This window comes from Rhinoderma darwinii, chromosome 5 (genome assembly GCF_050947455.1).
Source record: "Rhinoderma darwinii isolate aRhiDar2 chromosome 5, aRhiDar2.hap1, whole genome shotgun sequence".
Taxonomy (NCBI): Eukaryota; Metazoa; Chordata; class Amphibia; order Anura; family Rhinodermatidae; genus Rhinoderma; species Rhinoderma darwinii.
This window is the reverse complement of record NC_134691.1, coordinates 187521938-187542618: the sequence shown is the minus strand read 5'-3', so window position 1 is coordinate 187542618 and position 20681 is coordinate 187521938. Positions and strand designations below refer to the sequence as shown.

The window sequence follows — 20681 nt, the reverse complement described above, 5'->3', positions numbered from 1 at the left end:
GCCAGCAATGTCAATTGTATCGATATACAATTGAGTCCAGGGCCTTCAGTTTTGTTGCGGTTTTTGCCGTGATTCACGGCAAAAACATTGACAAAACTACGATGTGGTCTTTGGGCCCCGGTGGCCACCCATAACGGTCTTATGGGGATCCGCCACTGGTGTCAACTGAATGGCTGCGGTTCTGGCTGCTGAAATCCCAAGTGATGATCTGTAAGTTCTGGAGAAGCTAACGTGAGGCGATATATTCAACTGAATGGCCAACTATGTGATATTTAATCATGCCGAGTCCTCTAGAGTGAGAACTGCCCTTTCCAGAGGCTCTCCACTCTAGCAAATAGAGGGTGGCCCGAGTGGGTGACCCCCTCTATAAAATCTATATGCCCTAATGGGGAAAATGTAAAGGAGTTGTCCATATTTCGGGAAGCATCATAAGATCAGGCTACCTGCACATGACTCCAGTATTAAAGGCAGTCTTTTTATTGGACTGCTTACATGTTCAGTTGCACTATAGGTGCTATGTACGTATTTTATTTTTATATCATATTAAATGTCTCTCATTTTATTGTAATATTTGTTTAGAACTGGGGGGCTGTGAAGGATGGTCTACAAAATTCCCAAATTCAGGAGTTCTTAGATTCTCTGGATAAGTTTGTTGCAACTTTGTCATCAGCAAAAAATAATCTGGATGGAAAAATTGAACTTAAAAAAGTAGACAACAGCAACCTCCTGGATAGCCTGCAGGGTCCGTCAGACTTTATAGCGGCAGGTATGGTTTTATTTTGAATGTCTAGTACTTGATGGGCTACAGACATAATTGGCAGAACTGAAAGGGGTCACATGACACTAAGGCTTCATTCACATCTGCGTCAGGGTCCAGTTTTCCATCAGAATTCCGTAGTTTTGACGGAATCAATACCGTAGTCGACTACGCTATTGATTCCGTCAAAACAATGGAACCCTTGCACAACGGAGACAAACGGAAACTATTGGCACCGGAACCGTCACCATTGAAATCAATGGTGATGGAAACGGATACCTATGGTTTCCGTTTGTGGCAGTCAGGGCTCCATTCTGACGGATAGCTTAGACGGAACGTCGGAACGGAGCCCTGACGCAGATGTGAACATAGCCTAACCTTCAGCCCCGAATCCTAAGGAACAAATAGAGCCCTTACATTTTATATGGTTTGAGACACTATATCTTTGTCGGCAGCTCATTCCTTATTCAGTGGGATCTGCCAACAATGTCATATCTGTGGGGACAGCCTGGTTTTGGTAGGGAGGGATAGGACACGTTAACCCTTCCAATTCTATTGCTTCCTCAGTGATCTATAGATCTACAGTTTGGTAAGAGACATGTTAATAGTGGACTTGGGGAAGATAGCTGTTGGCAATTGTGCGGTTATATCCCGATAGCAAACTTTAGGAGTCAGGTGCCCAGAGCTTACGTTCTTTGGTACCCTGAATGACAGTATAGGTGGCTATTTATGTCATATTGCATCAAATTATTATTTTTTTATATGACATTTGCCATAATCTAAACTGATTCTGGCCTGCTGAAATGTTCTTCCTAAAACTAAAATGTTAATCCATATGGTGTATTATCTGCATTTTACATACATTGCACTCTTTAAACGGTAACTAATTTTGAGCCAGCTGGAAAATACAGGTATCACAAGTAGTAGGACCACTACAACAACGACTATAATAAAATAATAAAATTCTTATCTGTATTTCTCTGTGTAGAACACAATGATATGCATAACACACGTATCCATAGCGCAGATGCCATTAAATTGTGGGCATATAAATAAGTCTAATCATCTGAGGCATAGATCAAATTGTGTTAAATTGTATTAAAATGAATTGGGATATTTTCCAGGAGGTAACAGTGAAGTGATTGAGAAGATGGAGGGAATGCTCTCTGTCTGGATTAAGCAGATTGAACAGGTTCTTGCCGAAAGTGAGCAGATGAGGAAAGAAGCTGATGACATTGGACCCTCTGCTGAGCTGGAGCATTGGAAGTCACGGATGTCATCCTTCAACAGGTTTAAAAAAATCTATAATAAAAATCTTCACGTGCGGTGTGTGTGTGTGTGTGTGTGTGTGTGTACATATATATATATATATATATATATATATATATATATATATATATATATATTTTAATGTATAGGCAAATTTGCCACTTTGTATAACTATAGTAGATGCAGAGGTAGCAGTGCTGATGCCCTGTTCCAAAACCACATAAAAAGGCCCCCTATTATTATAATGCCACATGGTAGGCTATTAGAGATTTTGCATTGAAGCCCAGGAGAATTTGCCTTTGGATATATTTAAAATATTTTATTAATGGAAGAAAAAACTGTAGCAACTTGACTCTGTTAACAGTTGGGCATTAAGAGCTCAAAATACCCTTTATAGACTGAATTCGATTTAAAAAACAAGCCGCTTGCTTCCTGCAGCCACCACTAGAGGGGGCTTGGGGGTGTGCTACATGCTGTCTAATTATTGTGTATAATGAATAACTGTTTGCAGTTAACTCTTTGGCTATCTCTAGTGGTGGCTGCAGGTAGTCAGCATATTATGTTTTACATCTATGTCAACTTCTATAAAGATATATCATTAGCACAGAATTTGTAACCTATATTGATTTAAAAATAAATAAATGGCATTCAAAGGTGGATAATTACCTTAAAGGGGTATTCCCACTATATCTACAAGATATGCCACAAACGTCCGATTGATTAGGGTCCCAGCTCTGGTACACACAACTTTCTCCAGAACGTGGATCACTTGACCTGCCTGGTGAGGTATCCAGGCTGAGAATGAATGGAGAGGTGACTGCACAAGCAGGCTTGGCTGTTTCCGTAACTCCCAGAGGAACCAATGGATAGAGCCACGCACATGCACATTTATGGAGAATTTATGTACAGTTAGATCCAGAATTATTTGGACAGTGACACAAGTTTTGGCCTTTTAGCTGTTTACCAAAACATATTGAATTTACAGTTATATAATCAATATGGGCTTAAAGTGCAGACTCTCATCTTTAATTTGAGGGTATTCACATCCTAATTTGAGGAATGGTTTAGGAATTAAAGAAGTCGCCCAGTTCTGGAACAGCATTCTTTGGACAGATGAAACTAAGATCAACCTGTGCCAGAATGATGGGAGGAAGAAAGTATGGAGAAGGCTTGGAACGGCAACTTTGCATCTTTGCATCTTCTGTAAAACATGGTGGAGGCAGTGTGATGGCATGGGCATGCATGGCTGCCAAAGGCACTGGGTCACTAGTGTTTATTGATGATGTGACTGAAGACAGAAGCAGCCGGATGAATTCTGAAGTGTTCAGGGATATACTTTCTGCTCAGATTCAACCAAATGCAGCAAGGTTGATTGGACGTCGCTTCAGAGTACAGACGGACAATGACCCAAAACATACTGCGAAAGCAACCCAGGAGTTTTTTTTAACTCCTTAGTGACCACCAATACCCCTTTTCACAGCGGTCACTAAGGGGCCTTAGGCTAGGCCGTCGCCTTTTCACGGCGGCCCAGTCTAAGTCCTGCATGGGTGTCCCGTGCAGGCTGGAGCCGGGGCTCGGCTGTCTGATGACGTTTACTTAGATCGCGGCTGTTTAACCCGTTAAATGCTGCGGTCAATAGCGACCGCGGCATTTAACTTGTTTACAGAGGAAGGGAGCTCCCACTCTAATCCATCGGCGGCCCGCAAATGCAATTGCGGGGCTCCGCTGGGGTGCCACGGCAGCTGGGGGGCTGATAAAAGCCCCCAGGTCTGCCCAGGACATATGACGACCTAATAAATTGCCTGTCAGATTTACACTGAGTATACCAAAGCATTATAGCAGTGATCTAAAGATCGCATAGTGAAGTCCCCTAGTGGGACTAAAAAAATAAGTAAGTAATGTGAAATAAAATTTATTAATAAAGATTACAGTAAAAAAAACCTATTTTTTTCCATAAAAAATTAAATAAAAGTACCCATATATGGTATCGCCATGACCGTAATGACTCAAACAATAAAGTTAATATGTGATTTTAACCGCAAGGTGAACACCGTAAAAAACCCACAAAAAACAATGGCGAAATTGCTATTTTTTTCCATTACCCCCCCAAAAAAGTCATAATAAAAGTTAATCAACAAGTCCCATATACCCCAATACAGTACCAATCAAAACGACATCTCATCCCGCAAAAAACAAACCCAACAAATCACTACATTGACGGAGAAATAAAAAAAATTACAGCTCTTGGATGTTGACGACGCAAAGACAAATATTTTTAGTTAAAAAGTGTTTTTATTGTGCAAATGTTGTAAAACATAAATAAACCTATACATATGTGGTATCGCCGTAATCGTACCGACCCATAGAACAAAGGTAACATGTTATTTACACTGCACAGTGAACAGAATCAATTTAAAACGCATACAACAATGGTGATATTTCAGGTTTTTTTCTATTCCCCCCGTAAAAAAGTTAATAAAAGTAAATCAAAAAAAGATATGTACCCCAAAATGGTGCCATTAAAAAGTACAACTAATCCCGCAAAAAACAAATCCGCATACAGCTATGTAGCGAAAAAATAAAAAAGTTATAGCTCTTTGAAAGCGACTATAGAAAAACGAAAAAAAAATAGCTTGGTCATTAGGGCCTAAAATGGGCTGGTCACTAAGGGGTTAAAGAGGCTCTGTCACCAGATTTTGCAACCCCTATCTGCTATTGCAGCAGATAGGCGCTGCAATGTAGATTACAGTAACGTTTTTATTTTTAAAAAACGAGCATTTTTGGCCAAGTTATGACCATTTTTGTAGTTATGCAAATGAGGCTTGCAAAAGTCCAAGTGGGTGTGTTTAAAAGTAAAAGTCCAAGTGGGCGTGTATTATGTGCGTACATCGGGGCGTTTTTTAATACTTTTACTAGCTGGGCGCTCTGAAGAGAAGTATCATCCACTTCTCTTCAGAACGCCCAGCTTCTGACAGTGCAGATCTGTGACGTCACTCACAGGTCCTGCATCGTGTCGGACACATCGGCACCAGAGGCTACAGTTGATTCTGCAGCAGCATCAGCGTTTGCAGGTAAGTCGATCTTACGTGACGTCACAGATCTGCACTGCCAGAAGCTGGGCGTTCTGAAGAGAAGTGGATGATACTTCTCTTCAGAGCGCCCAGCTAGTAAAAGTATTAAAAACGCCCCGATGTACGCACATAATACACGCCCACTTGGACTTTTACTTTTAAACACACCCACTTGGACTTTTGCAAGCCTCATTTGCATAACTACAAAAATGGTCATAACTTGGCCAAAAATGCTCGTTTTTTAAAAATAAAAACGTTACTGTAATCTACATTGCAGCGCCTATCTGCTGCAATAGCAGATAGGGGTTGCAAAATCTGGTGACAGAGCCTCTTTAAGGCAAAGAAGTGGAATATTCTGCAATGGCCAAGTCAATCTCCTGATCTTAACCCGATCGAGCATGCATTTCTCTTGCTTAAGACAAAACTTAAGGCAGAAAGACCCACAAACAAGCAACAACTGAAGACAGCTGCAGAAAAGGCCTGGCAAAGCATCACAAAGGAGGAAACCCAGCGTTTGGTGATGTCCATGGGTTCCAGACTTCAGGCAGTCATTGCCTGCAAAGGATTCTCTACAAAGTATAAAAAAATACATGTTATTTATGGTAATGTTAATTTGTCCAATTACTTTTGAGCCCCTGAAATGAGAAGGCTGTGTAGAAAAATGGTTGCAATTCCTAAGGCCTCATGCACATGACCGTAGTGATGTGCATGGGCGTGATTTGCAGCTCAGACGGCCGCGGAGTGTCACCCGCGAGCCGCCCGCAAATCGCGGGCCATGCACATGACCGTGTGCATTAATTTCTATGAGCCTGGAAACCACGGTCGTGTACATGGGCCCATTGAAATGAATGGGGCCGCAATTCACCTGCAGATTTGCGAGTGAATTGCGGCCGCAAAAATACGTTTGTGTGCATGGGGCCTAAACATTTCACAGGATATTTTTGTTCAACCCCTTGAATTAAACCTGAAAGTCTACAGTTCTATTGCATCTCAGTTGCGAGGAATATTTCAGACTCGCATCGTTCTTGACTTCAATTGCATCTCAGTTGTTTCATTTCAAGTCCAATGTGGTGGCACGCAGAGCCCAAATCATGAAGATTGTGTCACTGTCCAAATAATTCTGGGCCTAACTGAATATTCTATATTTATTTATTTACTTTATTTATTTATTTTTGTTCTCAAGTCTTTTAGATGAAATTAAAAGCCCTAAAGTCAAGAAGGTTCTAAGCATCCTACAAGCTGCAAAGTCCAGGATGTTAAAGCAATGGAGAGAACTGGTAACCTACCTTTTATTTTTCTGATATATTGTTTATATAATGGCCATTTATTTTGCACTAAAATTCAATGTAGGAGATATTTTTACCCAGAATTATTAGCTAGAGCAGAGAGCAGCTAGAATGATTGTCTCTCTGGAGGACCTGGAACTTCCATGCATTAAAGGGGACCCGTCAGCATCTTTAGGCTGCCCTCTCTGTATAGTGAGTTCAGCGGTCTGTCACTTATGTGGGAATGTTACGTGGTTTTGGAGCACTTATATTTTAAACGTTGCAGCACGATGCGAGTGCTCCGAGGAAGGAGTCTGGCGTATTTATGAGCTGCCATTCCTCCTGCCTCTTGCCACTGGTTGACAGCTTTTTCCTTATTTATAGTAAGAAGGATAAAAAACTGTCAATCAACGGCGGCTGGGCGGGGACAGCGGCAGGTCAGGATTACGTCACGCTCCTTCCTCACAGCACTCGCATCACACTGCAACATTTAAAATGTGTGGGCAGCATAAAGCTACCAACAGGTTTCCCTTTAAATGGAAAAACAATTGATTTAAATTACAACCATGTAATGCTGAACAAAATCTGAACACTTGGTGCTGGGTTCCTCCACAGATTACAGCTGATCGCAGGGAGTCCCAGCAGCTAAGCAACCTGTGAAAAACTCCTCGTCGAGAGACCCTTTTAACAAGGCAGTTTGTCTTCAGCAGACAACTCTGTTTTCAGTCACTATATGTTACCACGCGCTCAAGTTGAAGATAATTTATATGTTAACCTTCATACATATGTTAGAAATATCTAATATTTTTATTTTCAGAGTAAATGTAGACAACCAACTAAGGTTGCAAAGCGTACCTCTTACTTCAGATTGGCAAAAAAGAAATAGTACCACTCTTTTCACCATTGCTAGACAAATGAAATGGTGCTCATATTGTGCCACTTACTTGTTTTTTTTCTAAGAGATACAGGCTTATTTCTGCCCTTAATTTACTTGTTAAAATTCATCCACTGGGCCATAGAAGGGGCGGGCACTTTCTTTTTATAACATATGCTTATATAGGGGGAAAAAGGGAAAAAACTGGTAGACAGCGCGCCTCTAAGGCAATAACGTAGAGATTCAATAGAACAGATCTTAGAGAGAGTGGAGTGATTGCTCACCTGTTTGGGTTGCGCGGATTTATCGTCAATTTTGTTGCATTTTGAGTTTCAGACTCTAAAATCCACAGTTTGCTTGGCCGTAAGAGTTGACACTGGGTATAGGCTTAACACAGCTTTTCCCTTGTCTTAAAGAATATGGTTAGGTTGAAAAAATGCGCTGTTTTTTTCAGGTGCTCCTGTGTCAGTGGTTTTTCGATGGAAGATATTTCCCCCAGGCTAAAGATTCACATGGGCATGAACTAGATACAAATGTGTTTATTTTACTAAATGTTGCAGTGCGTTTCGACCTTGTGCTAAGGTCTTCATCAGGCTAAGCACTAGGTCGAAACGCGTTGCAACTTTTATGAAAATAAACACATTTTTATCAAGTCCATCCACAAGTGAATCTTTAGCCTGTGGTAAATATCTTCCATTGATAAACCTCTGACATTGGAGCGCCTGGAAAAAAGGAGAATTTTTTCAACCTAACCGTATTATTATAATGTATGCCAGGAAACTGTGCCAGTCCAGAAGAGAATTCTTGGCAGCATGGCAAGTAAGGGAACGCACTCGGCAGCTCAGCCAATCAGGCTACAGGTACACTTGAACTAGAGACTAATATTATTGCAAGCCATGCTACACATATGTAGCGGATGTATTGGTGTTCTAATAGTATTCAGTATGGTGTGCATTGCTAGTAGAGTAGAACGCTTTCCTAGACTTCTCTCACAGCGGTTCGTGACTGCTTATAAAGCTTTTATTTTAGCTATAAGTATAACTATAAGCTATATGTGTATGAATAGCCACTGATCAGCACCCTGAAACTGAAGAAAGGGATGTGCTAGATGTTTGATTGTACAGGACTATTCTCAATAAGAGGTTCTCTAAGTTTATCGTACTTGTACCACTGCCAGTCTATAAAAGTGCCATAGCCAGTATCACTGTTGAAATATGTTGTAAGAAAGTCACTTATATCCTGGAGCTAAACTGCGATCAATTTCTTCTACCAAGAAGGTAACTTTCTGCATTGCAGTGTGTCATTCTTACCACTGTACAGGAAATTGCTATTGTATAATGCTAGATATTAAAACAATAATAATTCCAGTATTAATTTTATGTTCCTATTTGTCAATGAAATAAACTAATTGTTGGTTGTTATTACTTTTGGACAGGACTGCAATGTAACAAATGCTGCCAACGAAGCAAAGGACAATGTGAAATATTTGTACACACTTGACAGATTCTTTGGACCTTTGGGCAAAGCCTCCCCGGTAAGTACTTTGGGCTGAATTAGTATAGACCGCTGTATAATTATTTTTTTCCTATGTAATTGATAGCATGATATTGAAAATTACATTTAGTGTGTGGCACTGGCAATAGGAATTCCTAGCTCTGCATATAGTTTATGGTAGCCTGTGTTTTCCCTATCGAGCAGTACAGTCTGTCATAAAACAGGTTGCCTGCGCTGATGGCAGGTAGTCATTTTGTGTTCCCCATGGCGTCCTTATAATAGGAACTTTATCACGTTTACCTTGCTGTTTATGATTAGCCTTCATCTATCAAAAATGAATGTTGAGTTATTCTCATCCACTCAACTTATCTACGTTTCCGACGGCCATTCGGATGTTTTTCTTTTCTAAACAATCTCGACCTCTTTCAGGGCCTGAAAATCTGAATTGTTTTTCAGAAATTATTTTTGTTTTCTGTTTGTTTATTTTATTGAGACTGCCGTGGATAACAAAGTTTTGATTTTAGTAGGCCGTGCTATGTTAGATTTTTCACAATTTGATAATGGTTAAAGTGTCTTATAAATGTAGGGCACATTTGACAATGCACCTTAAAACTGATTTATGCTTTTAAATGCTCAGGCTACAATGGTAGAACACATTCCAAGTCTGATGAACAGCATCCGTATGATCTACAGTACATCCCAGTATTATAATACTTCAGAGCATATGACATCCCTCTTCCTTAAAGTCACCAATCAAATTGTGACCACATGCAAGAGTTATCTGAACCAGGGAGTTGTCAAGATCTGGGATATTGGAAGGTACAGTATGGATATTTTAAGTAGTAATATATAGCAATTACATCCCATCATTACAATTTGTTTTCTGATCTTTTGATTCTAAATGTCCCCATAGATTTCCCATATAGCTGTGATGCCAAAATAGTTAATCCCTATAAACTGTATAAAGGCAAATGGTGCAGTAATTTCAAATCGCAGTGCCTACATGCAGTGGCATCCAGAGAAGACAGGCGGGCCCCAGAGCAAAGATCAAATTGAGCCCTCCATTAAGGTGCTAGGTTGTGCCACTCAGGACAAAAGTGCTTGGTGTTTGTCTCCCCATCCACGCCCTTTCAATGTCCCTTGGGCATATTCCTTACCCCTTTGCTTGCTAACAGTGCACTTCATCTTGAGGGGGAGTTCTGCACCAGTTTTCACCACTCTGTAGCAAAGGGAATGGAACCAACCAGGACTAGGTCCTCTCTCTCCACGAGCCCCATAGAAGCGGCATGGTCTGCCCCTATGATATGTATGCCCGGGTACTACCTTGTAGTACTTGGACTAATTCACATTATTTCCAATACAATACCATTCCATGTAGCACCCATAAAGTTTTCACCATAACAGTTGTGTCGGTGTGCCACACAGATTAGCAAAGTGTTTAACATATAGTTGTACTTTATTATAGTTATTCTAATTATTATACTACTATTCATGTAGAAATGCCTCATAATTGTACATACAGTATATTTATCCCTACTTATAGTGATGCCCATATAGCAGTGTCCTTAGAATTATCTATACTTTAATGCTCAAAGATCTCTAGACCACAGCTTCTCAATATTTTTATACTGGGGCCTCACCAGCCAGAACAAGGTGCGGACTGGGCCTCACCATTGGTTGTTGTCCGTGGCAAAATGTAAACAAATTAGCTAAATTTATCTTAACATTTGTCTCCTGAACCCAGTAGAAAATTAAAATAAGCACAAAATAAGTCAGTTACATTAATAAACCAAGGGTTGGTGCAGCTTGTTTAGGGTCTTTAAAGCATATATTTACTTTTGTCAAAACTGTACCAAGTCGCGTCTCACCAAAAACCAGGGGGGAAATCACCAGTGATGCTCGCATCACACTTAGAGAAGCACTGGTCTAGACAATGTTCATCAACTAGTTTTTGGGGTTCACCAATCTCTTATTTTTATGGAACTCTTGGATTTAAACTGCCATGAATGAAATGATTTTCACTTTAGTAAGGTATGTGTATTCACATTCCATAGTTATAGTCATCTGAGGTATACTGTACATTGTTAATTTCTTAGGGAAGAGCTTTTGAAGAGGATCCAGGAATGTGTATACCTGAATGAACAGTACCAAGCTTCTTTCCACAAGGTTAAGGAGAAACTAAAGGAAACTCCAAATGAGAGACAGTTTGAATTCAGGTAAATATTTCTTGTATCGGATTTTTTTGTGTGAATGATATTGATGCAGTCTTAGAACAAATATTAATCCAATATGTAGATTATTTGTTGGGATCACCCATTTAGTTATTGTCCTCAACAGCTAGTTTTAGTTTTTCTAAGCCTGCCATATCCGTAAAAAAAAATCAGCCCCCCATTGTTGACGTCATGTAATTACCTTAAAGGCTATGGAGGATTCACTTAAAGACAAAAAATTGCACAAAACGGCACAACATAGGGCATTGTCCCCTAGTAGGTTTGGTGGACAGAAGAGTAGAGTTCTGTTCACCTAAGGATCTTGTGCCAGGAGCACAATGTCGCAGAAGTCGTGTAGTGCAATTGTTGAAGATGCTTGCTTCAAGTCCGTCCAGGTAGACTCTCTCCCAGCGAGTAAACAAAGGAAAAGATAGGCACAAAAGCGACTTGCCTTTTTTTTTTACGCGTTTCAGAGCTGTACCAGCGCCTTCCTCAGGCATTTACATAGTGCAAAATGACACTACCCGTATTTAAGTACAAAAAAATGGAAAAACAGTAATAGGGTCAAAGGCTACCGTAAAATGCACATATTTTCTCTTTAAAACAATTCTATAAAGGAAAAGGAACTGTGTTACATAATTAACTCATTGTACGTCTATACTGTGAGAGAATACCAATCCTGAATGTTGATAGAGTATTCGTGTAGTTTGAAAGCATTGGAGGATAGTTGCCATGGTGACTGAAGGACGCGAACACAGAGCCCGATTTGGTTTGCGCGAGGTTCTGGTTGCTTTTGTATAAGTGTTTCTTCATATTCTAACCTTCAGGGATGGCATTCAAAGCTGGTGTTACATGATAAAGAGTTTGTTCAGTACTGAAAGGGAAGTACGATCCCATTACATTGGTAACCAGCAAACCAAATCTCTTGTTAAGGGTGACTACGGAAGCCTGCATGGGTCAAACCTAGGGAAAGCCCTGTTCATAATGCTGTTCCTTTCGGAGTCCGGTAAACAAGTTCCCTGGAGCCTAGGGATTGCGGAGGCCCAGACGGTCTGAGTTAGAATAATGGATTAAGGGATTCATTACTTGGTGCGTGTATTGTATGCATAGTATAAGTGTTATCAAATTGTGGGATAGTGTAGGTAGGAATAACTGAGATAACAAAGGAAACGGCGCATTCTTTAAAATGTTGGTAAAGAGCCATGTTACAATGGCTGGCATACTAGTGGCATTATGGGCTGGTCTAGGGGGCGGGTAGAAAAGAATGCATGTGTTTGTAACTCCAAGGGGTTAACCAGCATTTCCCATTTAGTGTATTACCTCCATTAGCATGTTCGTTACTTTGGCATTAATGTCCTTATTTTGCTCAGAATTATAAAAGCTATTCAATTCTTAATTATACAGAATTACATTTTAATATGCCTATAAATCGTTACTTTTTTTTTCTGTAATTCTAGTGAAAATTATATATTTGGGAAATTAGACACATTCTGTAAGCGTCTTGAAAAGATATTGGACATGAGCAACATTTTGGAAAGTCTGGCTGATCTTCAGAACATTAGAATTGAAGGAATTGAAAAGATCAATATTCGATATCAAACAATTGTTAGTAACACCAAGTCAAAGACCTATGACGTTCTTGATCATCGAAAACAAGAAGTAAGTAGAGCCATCCTAAATACTGCTACTTCCATAATATAATGACTATTATTGTTAGAATTACATTCAGCAAATTGATTTAAATGACTTGATAAGAAAGGATTAAAATGAAAAAACTCCACTTTACTAGCATATTATACATTGTGTAAAACTATTTTATGTTTAATTCATTTTAGTTTGATAAGGATTATGTGGAATTCAAGAATCAAATAGAAGGTCTTTACCAATCTCTTCAAGGATTTGTGGATTCCTGGTTTGAAAAGCCATTGACGGTACGTGTTCTGTATTCTAAAAGACATAGAGAATGCAAGGCTTCTGACTTTGTGGGACTCCTGACAACATTCTACATGACTAATCTGATCTAGTTAAAGTGGATCTGTAACCGTAATATGTTGTCCTAATTACGGGCAGGATATTATAATGACATAAGCGCTGTACAACTAGCCCAAACGGCACAGAAAAAATGTGCCTCTTGGCTAATAGTACCAACAAAGAATACAGCAAACTCATAGTTATGTGATTTCTTGAGATTTTTGAGACAGAATCTTTCTGTGTTAAGCAGACGAAACACATGAGATGGCTTTCAGCTAAAAGCAATTTTTTCCGGCTCTGCCAAAAACATGCACCCTCCGCTCAGGGAAGAGTTGGGAGGCCCCCATGCACACCAAACCGGCATGTTTGGCCTACTTTTATCTTATGTGTGTCTAGCTTTACCACACCTTTTATACAAATAGCTTGAGCAGGATTAAAACTGCTTTCACCCGTCACCACTCAACAATCCAAAGCAAACTTTACTGCAGTTCCCCCGACACCTGCCCCACCGACTCTTGTTTTTCAATATTGCGATGACCTATTGTTCATGGACACACGACGCGAATAATACATTAACAAAGTTTCTAAAGTTTGTATTTATGTCAAATATTTTTTTTCTTTGACAATTAAGACTGAGCAAATGGTGAATCTCTTGGTGAAATTTGAGAGAATTGGAAAGGACCACCTTGACTTTGGGGAAAAATATATGGTAGTCCTACAGAGATACAGCCGTGACTTGGATATGGTCAGGAAACTTTACCAGAAACATAAAGATAGTCCTCCAACACCTCGAAACGTTCCTCCGGTGAGTATACATGGGCTACATAAATTTTTCTGTCATACATAAGTAACAAATGGATGTTTTTTGCTCTTGCTTTTAACTAAATAGATTTTTTCTACAGTATTTGGAAGGTGGTTTAGATTTATCTTTATTTTCAACCGTAGATAACAGGAAAAATTATGTGGGCTCGGCAGCTCTACAGAAAAATTGACCAGCCAATGAGATTTCTCAAAACAAAAACAGAGCTTTTACAGGTTAGTAGTACATTTCTTCCATCATCTTAAAGCTATATACCAATATAAATCACCACTAGTGCTATATAGCGTCATGGCATCTAAACTTTGGCCTTACTTTACAGCGGCTTGTAGACTAATAAAACTGTCCATATTTTATCAATATTACATTATAGAAATTAATGTATTTTTACTCTGAATAGTATTTCTCTGCAATTCAAATATTAAGACTTATTCTGTGCTGCTTTACTGCTCTATGTTCATTTTAAGTGTATTTATCATATATTCACCATATATTTCTAATTTACAGAATAAGAGCAAGTAGTATAAAAAATAAATAAAACTGCTTCCTATCTTTAGGGCATTGAAATGAAAAAAATCATCCGCAGCTACAACAAAATGGCTGCCGTCCTAATGGAGTTTGAGCTTCTCTATTACAGAGGATGGTGTAAATGTGTGGAAATGGCCAAAACTGGACTGCATGCCTCGCTGCTGGTTAGACATCCTGACACCAAGGTATTTAGGATAACACAATTTTATGTGTTTGCTTCTCTTTACCAGTGTATCCCTTCTCAAACATTTCTTTTGTTACAATATGTTTTTATTATTTGAATGCGCTTTATGAAGCATTAAAACATTTTGATACCTCAAGTTACTATTGATACCTGTTTTATTCACATGTAGGAACTATACGTTAACTTGGATCCTTTAGTTTTGGAAGTTCTATATGAAACTAAATACCTTCATAAGATGGGTTTTGAAGTCCCAGATGTAATACATAGCATTGCCACTAGAGAGCAGCAGATTAAAATGCAACAAATAAAGTAAGTACTTGTTCTAAAGTTTGTGAGTACTTAAAACTAAAATAGTCCTAAAACGATATGTGTGTGTGCATATTATATATGTATTTGTAAAAGTAAAACGCATCATAATATTTTCATGTATATCTCCACAAATACATCCGCTCATATGTAACTAGTTAACAATTACCTATTCTGCAGCACTGTGCACAATGGTATGCGATCACATTAGTTCCTGTTCGGAGTAAGGGCTTATTCAAATGAACGCGTAATATGTCCGTGCTACGCGCGTGATTTTCATCAATGGGGCCGTTCAGACAGGCCGTGATTTTCACGCAGCGTGTGTCTGCTGCGTAAAACTCACGACCTGTCCTATATTTGTTTGTTTTCCGCACATCACGCACTCATTGAAGTCAATGGGTGCGTGAAAATCATGCGCAGCACAGGGAAGCACTTCCGGGTGACGTGCGTGATTTGCGCAACAGCAGGACAAATTATGAATGAAACAGAAAAGCACCACATGCTTTTCTGTTTACAAACATACAAACAGAGTGTCATAATGATGGCGGCTGCGCGAAAATCACGCAGCCGCGCATCATACGCTGCTGCCACACAGAGCTGTTATGTACCTTTTGCACGCGCTCGTGTGCATCCGGCCTAAGGCTCACAATATTCCTTTGGCAGTCTGTAATGTAGCTGCAGTAAGGAAGCCATTGCTATTATAGTCTTTGGCCTGTGTTCCACTTGTGTTCATTTTTTTGATGGACTCTAATCTCAGGCATTGGGAATCTCTCATCTAGCTTTGATTCTACTAGTTAAATGTAAGATAATGGAGTAACTAATACATTAACATGTTCACCTCCAGAGACCATTTAAACCTAAAATGATGATGAAAATCTGGCAATTGTGCCGTAGTGCCGTAGACTTAGGCCCCATGCACACGAACGTGCTTTTGTGGCCGTAATTCCCCCGAAATTCCCCGGGAGAATTGCGGCTCCATTCATTCCTACGGGGCCATGCACACAACCGTGGTTTCCACAGTCCGTGCATGGCCCAGGAGCCCAGACCGCAGAAAGAACAGGCATGTCTTATTACGGCCGTGTTCTGCGGTCCAGGCTCATAGCAAATAATGGACGCGGCCATGTGCACGGCCCAGATATTCTGCACCGTGCCCAAGTTATTGCTGCAGCATCAAAAGTAAACAGAGCAAAGATAGAAATGTGGTTGTTAGCAAAAACCCGAAGTTGACAGTCTGTGACTACTAAGTGGTTGAGAATAGACATTTCTACTGAAGAAGAAATTTACTGAATGAATGTAATTAAATTGTAACAGGATTTTTCATGAATATTTATAGGTTTTGTGTTTGTCCCACCTTTACATTTCTCTTCATAGTAAAAACATTGTCAAAATAATTGTCGGCATGTGTAAAACAGCTTTATTTTTTCATGAGATATGTAATGTTGAGCTTGCTTAGGGAAGAATTTAAGACCTTTTTGTCCTGAAGACCCAGCTCCTATAGAGCCAGCTCAGAAACTTTGCTGTGGGGCAATAAAGTACAGATGGTAATACTTAGTCGGGTCAAATTATGACCACCAGCTAATATCCAGAGTAACCGTCATGTGCAGCATGGACAGCAGCTAGACAGCTGACTCAATAAGGTGCTGGTAGGTTGTTTCAGGTATCTGGAGCTATGCTGACTGCAGTGCATCCCACATTTGCTTAAGGGTGCGTGGGAGAGAATCCATAGAGCAAACAAGATGATCGGGGTGGTCCCACAGATGGTCAATTGGGTTCAAGTCTGCCAAATTAGGGGGCCAGAATAGTACTTGGAAGTCTTGTTCGTGCTCTTCCAACCACTGTTGGACATTTCTAGCAGTGTGACATGTCCCCAGGGAAGACAAATGGCATGTATTGGTGGACGTGATCTTCAACAATGGATTCATACCCATATCGGTTCAGAGTGCCTTCCACATGGATGAGTGGGCCTAGAGAATGCCATGAAAAATTCCCTAGACCATAGTGCTGCCGCCACCAGGTTGTGTTTTTCCAGCAATGGTTGCAGGGTGTTTGTTCTCTGATGTTTCTCGCCTGACACATCAACATCCATCTGTTAGATGAAGCAGAAAACGTGACTCATCAGAGAAGGCAACCCTTTGCCAATCTTCGGTGGTCCAATTCCAATACTGCCGTGCAAATTGAAGCCTTTTTTTTTCCAATGCACCTTTGTTAGTATAGGAGCAGTGACCATCCGTCTGCTTCAGAGTCCCATACGCAGTAGAGTTTGCTGAACTGTTGTTTTAGACACACGTCTGGTAGCCCCCTGGTTGATTTTCATGGTGAGCTGCATTACCGTAGCATGTCGTTTGGCCCTCGCGCACCTTGGTAGCCGAAGGTCACCTCTCACATCATTGGCACGTGGTGCTCCGCAGTTTCCACATCGGTTAATCCCAATGGTGCTATTTGTCCACTACTGGTACACTTTCACCACAGCAGCACGTGAACAGTTCACAAACTGCGCTGTTTGAGAAATACTGCCACCCTTGGCCCCAAAGCCAATAATCATCCCCTTTTACCCAAGGCAACGAGTGACGTGCTCAGACAGCCTATCGCACACCTTAGATATCCACCAGGCCAGCCCATGACACATGACTTTCTTCATGGGCTGCGCATTGACGACGTCGAAAGTAGGAGGTGGTCATAATAATGTGACTGAACTGTGTATATTCCGTAATATTAGATGACATGAAGAGAACACATTGAAAGAATTAGAAGGAAACTACTCTAGTACGTAACAAACTATGATGAGCACAAGGCACAGGCTAAACATTAGGACAAAACCAATCCCCTTATAGACTGGTTATAAAATAGTATTTATGTCAATTTCTTAAATGGGTATTCCTATTTTAAGAAGTAATGGCATATTGCTAGAATATGTTATCACTTCAAGATATGTATGTGGTCCAATCTCTGGAATATGAATGGGGCCTGTATTGCATTTCCCTGCAATGTGACTGGATGGGAGTAATGATAATAGGCAAAAACTGTGAAGGAGCCACAGAGCTTAACTAGCACTGCTGCTACTTCATTCTAAAGATTTGTGGGGCTTCCAGCAGATGGATTTCACTGTTTAAAAAGTGATGGCATTTCCTAGCGATATGCCATCACTTCTGGTAGGAAAACAGTCTTTAAAGGCTATGTACACCTTTGAAAACAATTTTTAGTATCTAGCGCTGGGACCTGAATCCGTCAGGTCAGCGGGACTGACGGGTTCAGTGTCTCTGACACCCAGTATCGAGCTGTTATCGAACACATCTAAGTTCAGAACTTAGATGTGATCGATAACATGTGGATCCTGCGTCTGACACGCTGACACTGAACACATCAGTCCCACGGACCTGACAGGTACAGGTTTCAGCGCTAGATACAGCTGCTCTGTATACAGGATACAAAAGCACCTGTATCTGAAAAAGTAAAAATAATTTTTAATAAAATATAATTACAAAGTTGCACCAATCACACTGATACACATTTTTTATTTAAAAAAAATATATAGTTTTCATAGGTGTACATAACCTTTAAAGAGGCATTCCCAACTCAGACTTTTATAGCACATTCATAGGACCTATCCCTCAATCCCATCCTCCCCTAAGGAGATGGCAGCTGATTCCAGGCAGGGAATCAATGCAGACGTGGTCAGGGTTCCAGAAACAGCTGAGCTTGCTGTTATATGCTGTTTCCGTAACTCTCAGAGCTGGGGCCCGCATCTTTCAGACAGTTATGGCATATCCTATCCCATTAATGTCTGAGATGGGAATACCCCTTTAAAGTCTATCTTTATTTAAAACGTAAAAAATTAGATGTGATTCCAGTAAAGCTATTTCTTTTTATTTTCATCCCAGTCATACCTGAAGTTGAGATCTATGGTATTGTTTAGCAGGGTAATCGAATTGACTCGCTTTTCCTCATTGTGCCTGGAGGACTGACATGGAGGGAACGGTGGTCACTAGACAATTTATCTAACCAATCAACATAATAGTAACTCCTCGAGGAGGCACAATATTCTTTGCACATAATAAGAATACTGAGCATCTCGTTCTTTCAGGTGTTTGTGACTTTGGATCTACTTTGAGTCTATTGCCCCCTATCAGAAAAGTCCTGGTGTAATCCATTCAATTGCATAAAAGTTGATATTGATCTTGAAATAGTAGCAATTCACCAACCATAACATGCAAAGCCATATATTTGGATATCACCTTCTCTCTATTATATCCCTATGCTTGTTTTTTTTCTTTATTTTAGCAAAACATTGTGAAAGAAGATTTAAGATTAAGTCATTCATTGCTCTTAAGCAGAAGGAAGCATTATCCTTCAGGTGCTCATATCGGTGCTTGTGTTTTAACACAACAGTAGTATCTCAAACTGCAACTATAACTGTCAAGCAGGAGAGCTACAAAATACTAACATTTCTTTTATCCTTGGGGCTTCATTAAATATTTAAAGAATATACTATGTTTCCTCTTGGTTGGAAGCCTGCATCATGCACTGGAAAAACATTTGTCTCCTCTCTGATAGAATATGTATTGTCTTTGTTTTTTCAAATTCATTTATATCCCTCACCCTACATGTCTATTTTCTTATCTTTCAATGTATTTACAGTGAAGGAAATAAGTATTTGATCCCTTGCTGATTTTGTAAGTTTGCCCACTGTCAAAGACATGAACAGTCCAGAATTTTTAGGCAAGGTTAATTTTACCAGTGAGAGATAGATTATATAAAAAAAAAAACAGAAAATCACATATTCAAAATTATATAGATTTATTTGCATTGTGCACAGAGAAATAAGTATTTGATCCCTTTGGCAAACAAGACTTAATACTTGGTGGCAAAACCCTTGTTGGCAAGCACAGCAGTCAGACGTTTTTTGTAGTTTATGATGAGGTTTGCACACATGTTAGATGGAATTTTGGCCCACTCCTCTTTGCAGATCATCTGGAAATCATTAAGATTTCGAGGCTGTCGCTTGGCAACTCGGATCTTCAGCTCCCTCCATAAGTTTTCGATGGGATTAAGCTCTGGAGACTGGCTAGGCCACTCCATGACCTTAATGTGCTTCTTTTTGAGCCACTCCTTTGTTGCCTTGGCTGTATGTTTTGGGTCATTGTCGTGCTGGAAGACCCAGCCACATGCTATTTTTGATGTCCTGGTGGAGGGAAGGAGGTTGTGACTCAGGATTTGACGGTACATGGCTCCATCCATTCTCCCATTGATGCGGTGAAGTAGTCCTGTGCCCTTAGCAGAGAAACACACCCAAAACATAATGTTTCCACCTCCATGCTTGACAGTGGGGACGGTGTTCTTTGGGTCATAGGCAGCATGTCTCTTCCTCCAAACACGGCGAGTTGAGTTAATGCCAAAGAGCTCAATTTTAGTCTCATCTGACCACAGCACCTTCTCCCAATCACTCTCAGAATCATCCAGATGTTCATTTGCAAACTTCAGACGGGCCTGTACATGTGCCTTGTTGAGCAGGGGGACCTTGCGGGCACTGCAGTATTTTAATCCATTACGGCGTAATGTGTTACCAATGGTTTTCTTGGTGACTGTGGTCCCAGCTCCCTTGAGAACATTAACATGTTCCCCCGTGTAGTTTTCGGCTGAGCTCTCACCTTCCTCAGGATCAAGGATACCCCACGAGGTAAGATTTTGCATAGAGCCCCAGATCGATGTCGATTGACAGTCATTTTGTATGTCTTCCATTTTCTTACTATTGCACCAACAGTTGTCTCCTTCTCACCCAGCGTCTTACTTATGGTTTTGTAGCCCATTCCAGCCTTGTGCAGGTCTATGATCTTGTCCCTGACATCCTTAGAAAGCTCTTTGGTCTTGCCCATGTTGTAGAGGTTAGAGTCAGACTGATTAATTGAGTCTGTGGACAGGAGTCTTTTATACAGGTGAC

At 40.2% G+C, this 20681-nt stretch overlaps 1 protein-coding gene across 1 annotated transcript in view; it reads left to right on the top strand.

Moving 5' to 3' along the window:
* LOC142651748 (dynein axonemal heavy chain 5-like) overlaps nt 1–20681 on the top strand; it is a 298958-nt gene that overhangs the window by 32988 nt on the left and 245289 nt on the right. The window contains exons 9-20 of the mRNA XM_075826792.1: nt 580–766; nt 1882–2047; nt 6281–6374; nt 8672–8770; nt 9368–9549; nt 10827–10946; nt 12398–12599; nt 12776–12871; nt 13543–13716; nt 13857–13946; nt 14286–14441; nt 14610–14749. Coding sequence (XP_075682907.1) covers nt 580–766; nt 1882–2047; nt 6281–6374; nt 8672–8770; nt 9368–9549; nt 10827–10946; nt 12398–12599; nt 12776–12871; nt 13543–13716; nt 13857–13946; nt 14286–14441; nt 14610–14749 — 1706 coding nt within the window. The remainder of the gene's footprint in view (nt 1–579; nt 767–1881; nt 2048–6280; nt 6375–8671; nt 8771–9367; nt 9550–10826; nt 10947–12397; nt 12600–12775; nt 12872–13542; nt 13717–13856; nt 13947–14285; nt 14442–14609; nt 14750–20681) is intronic.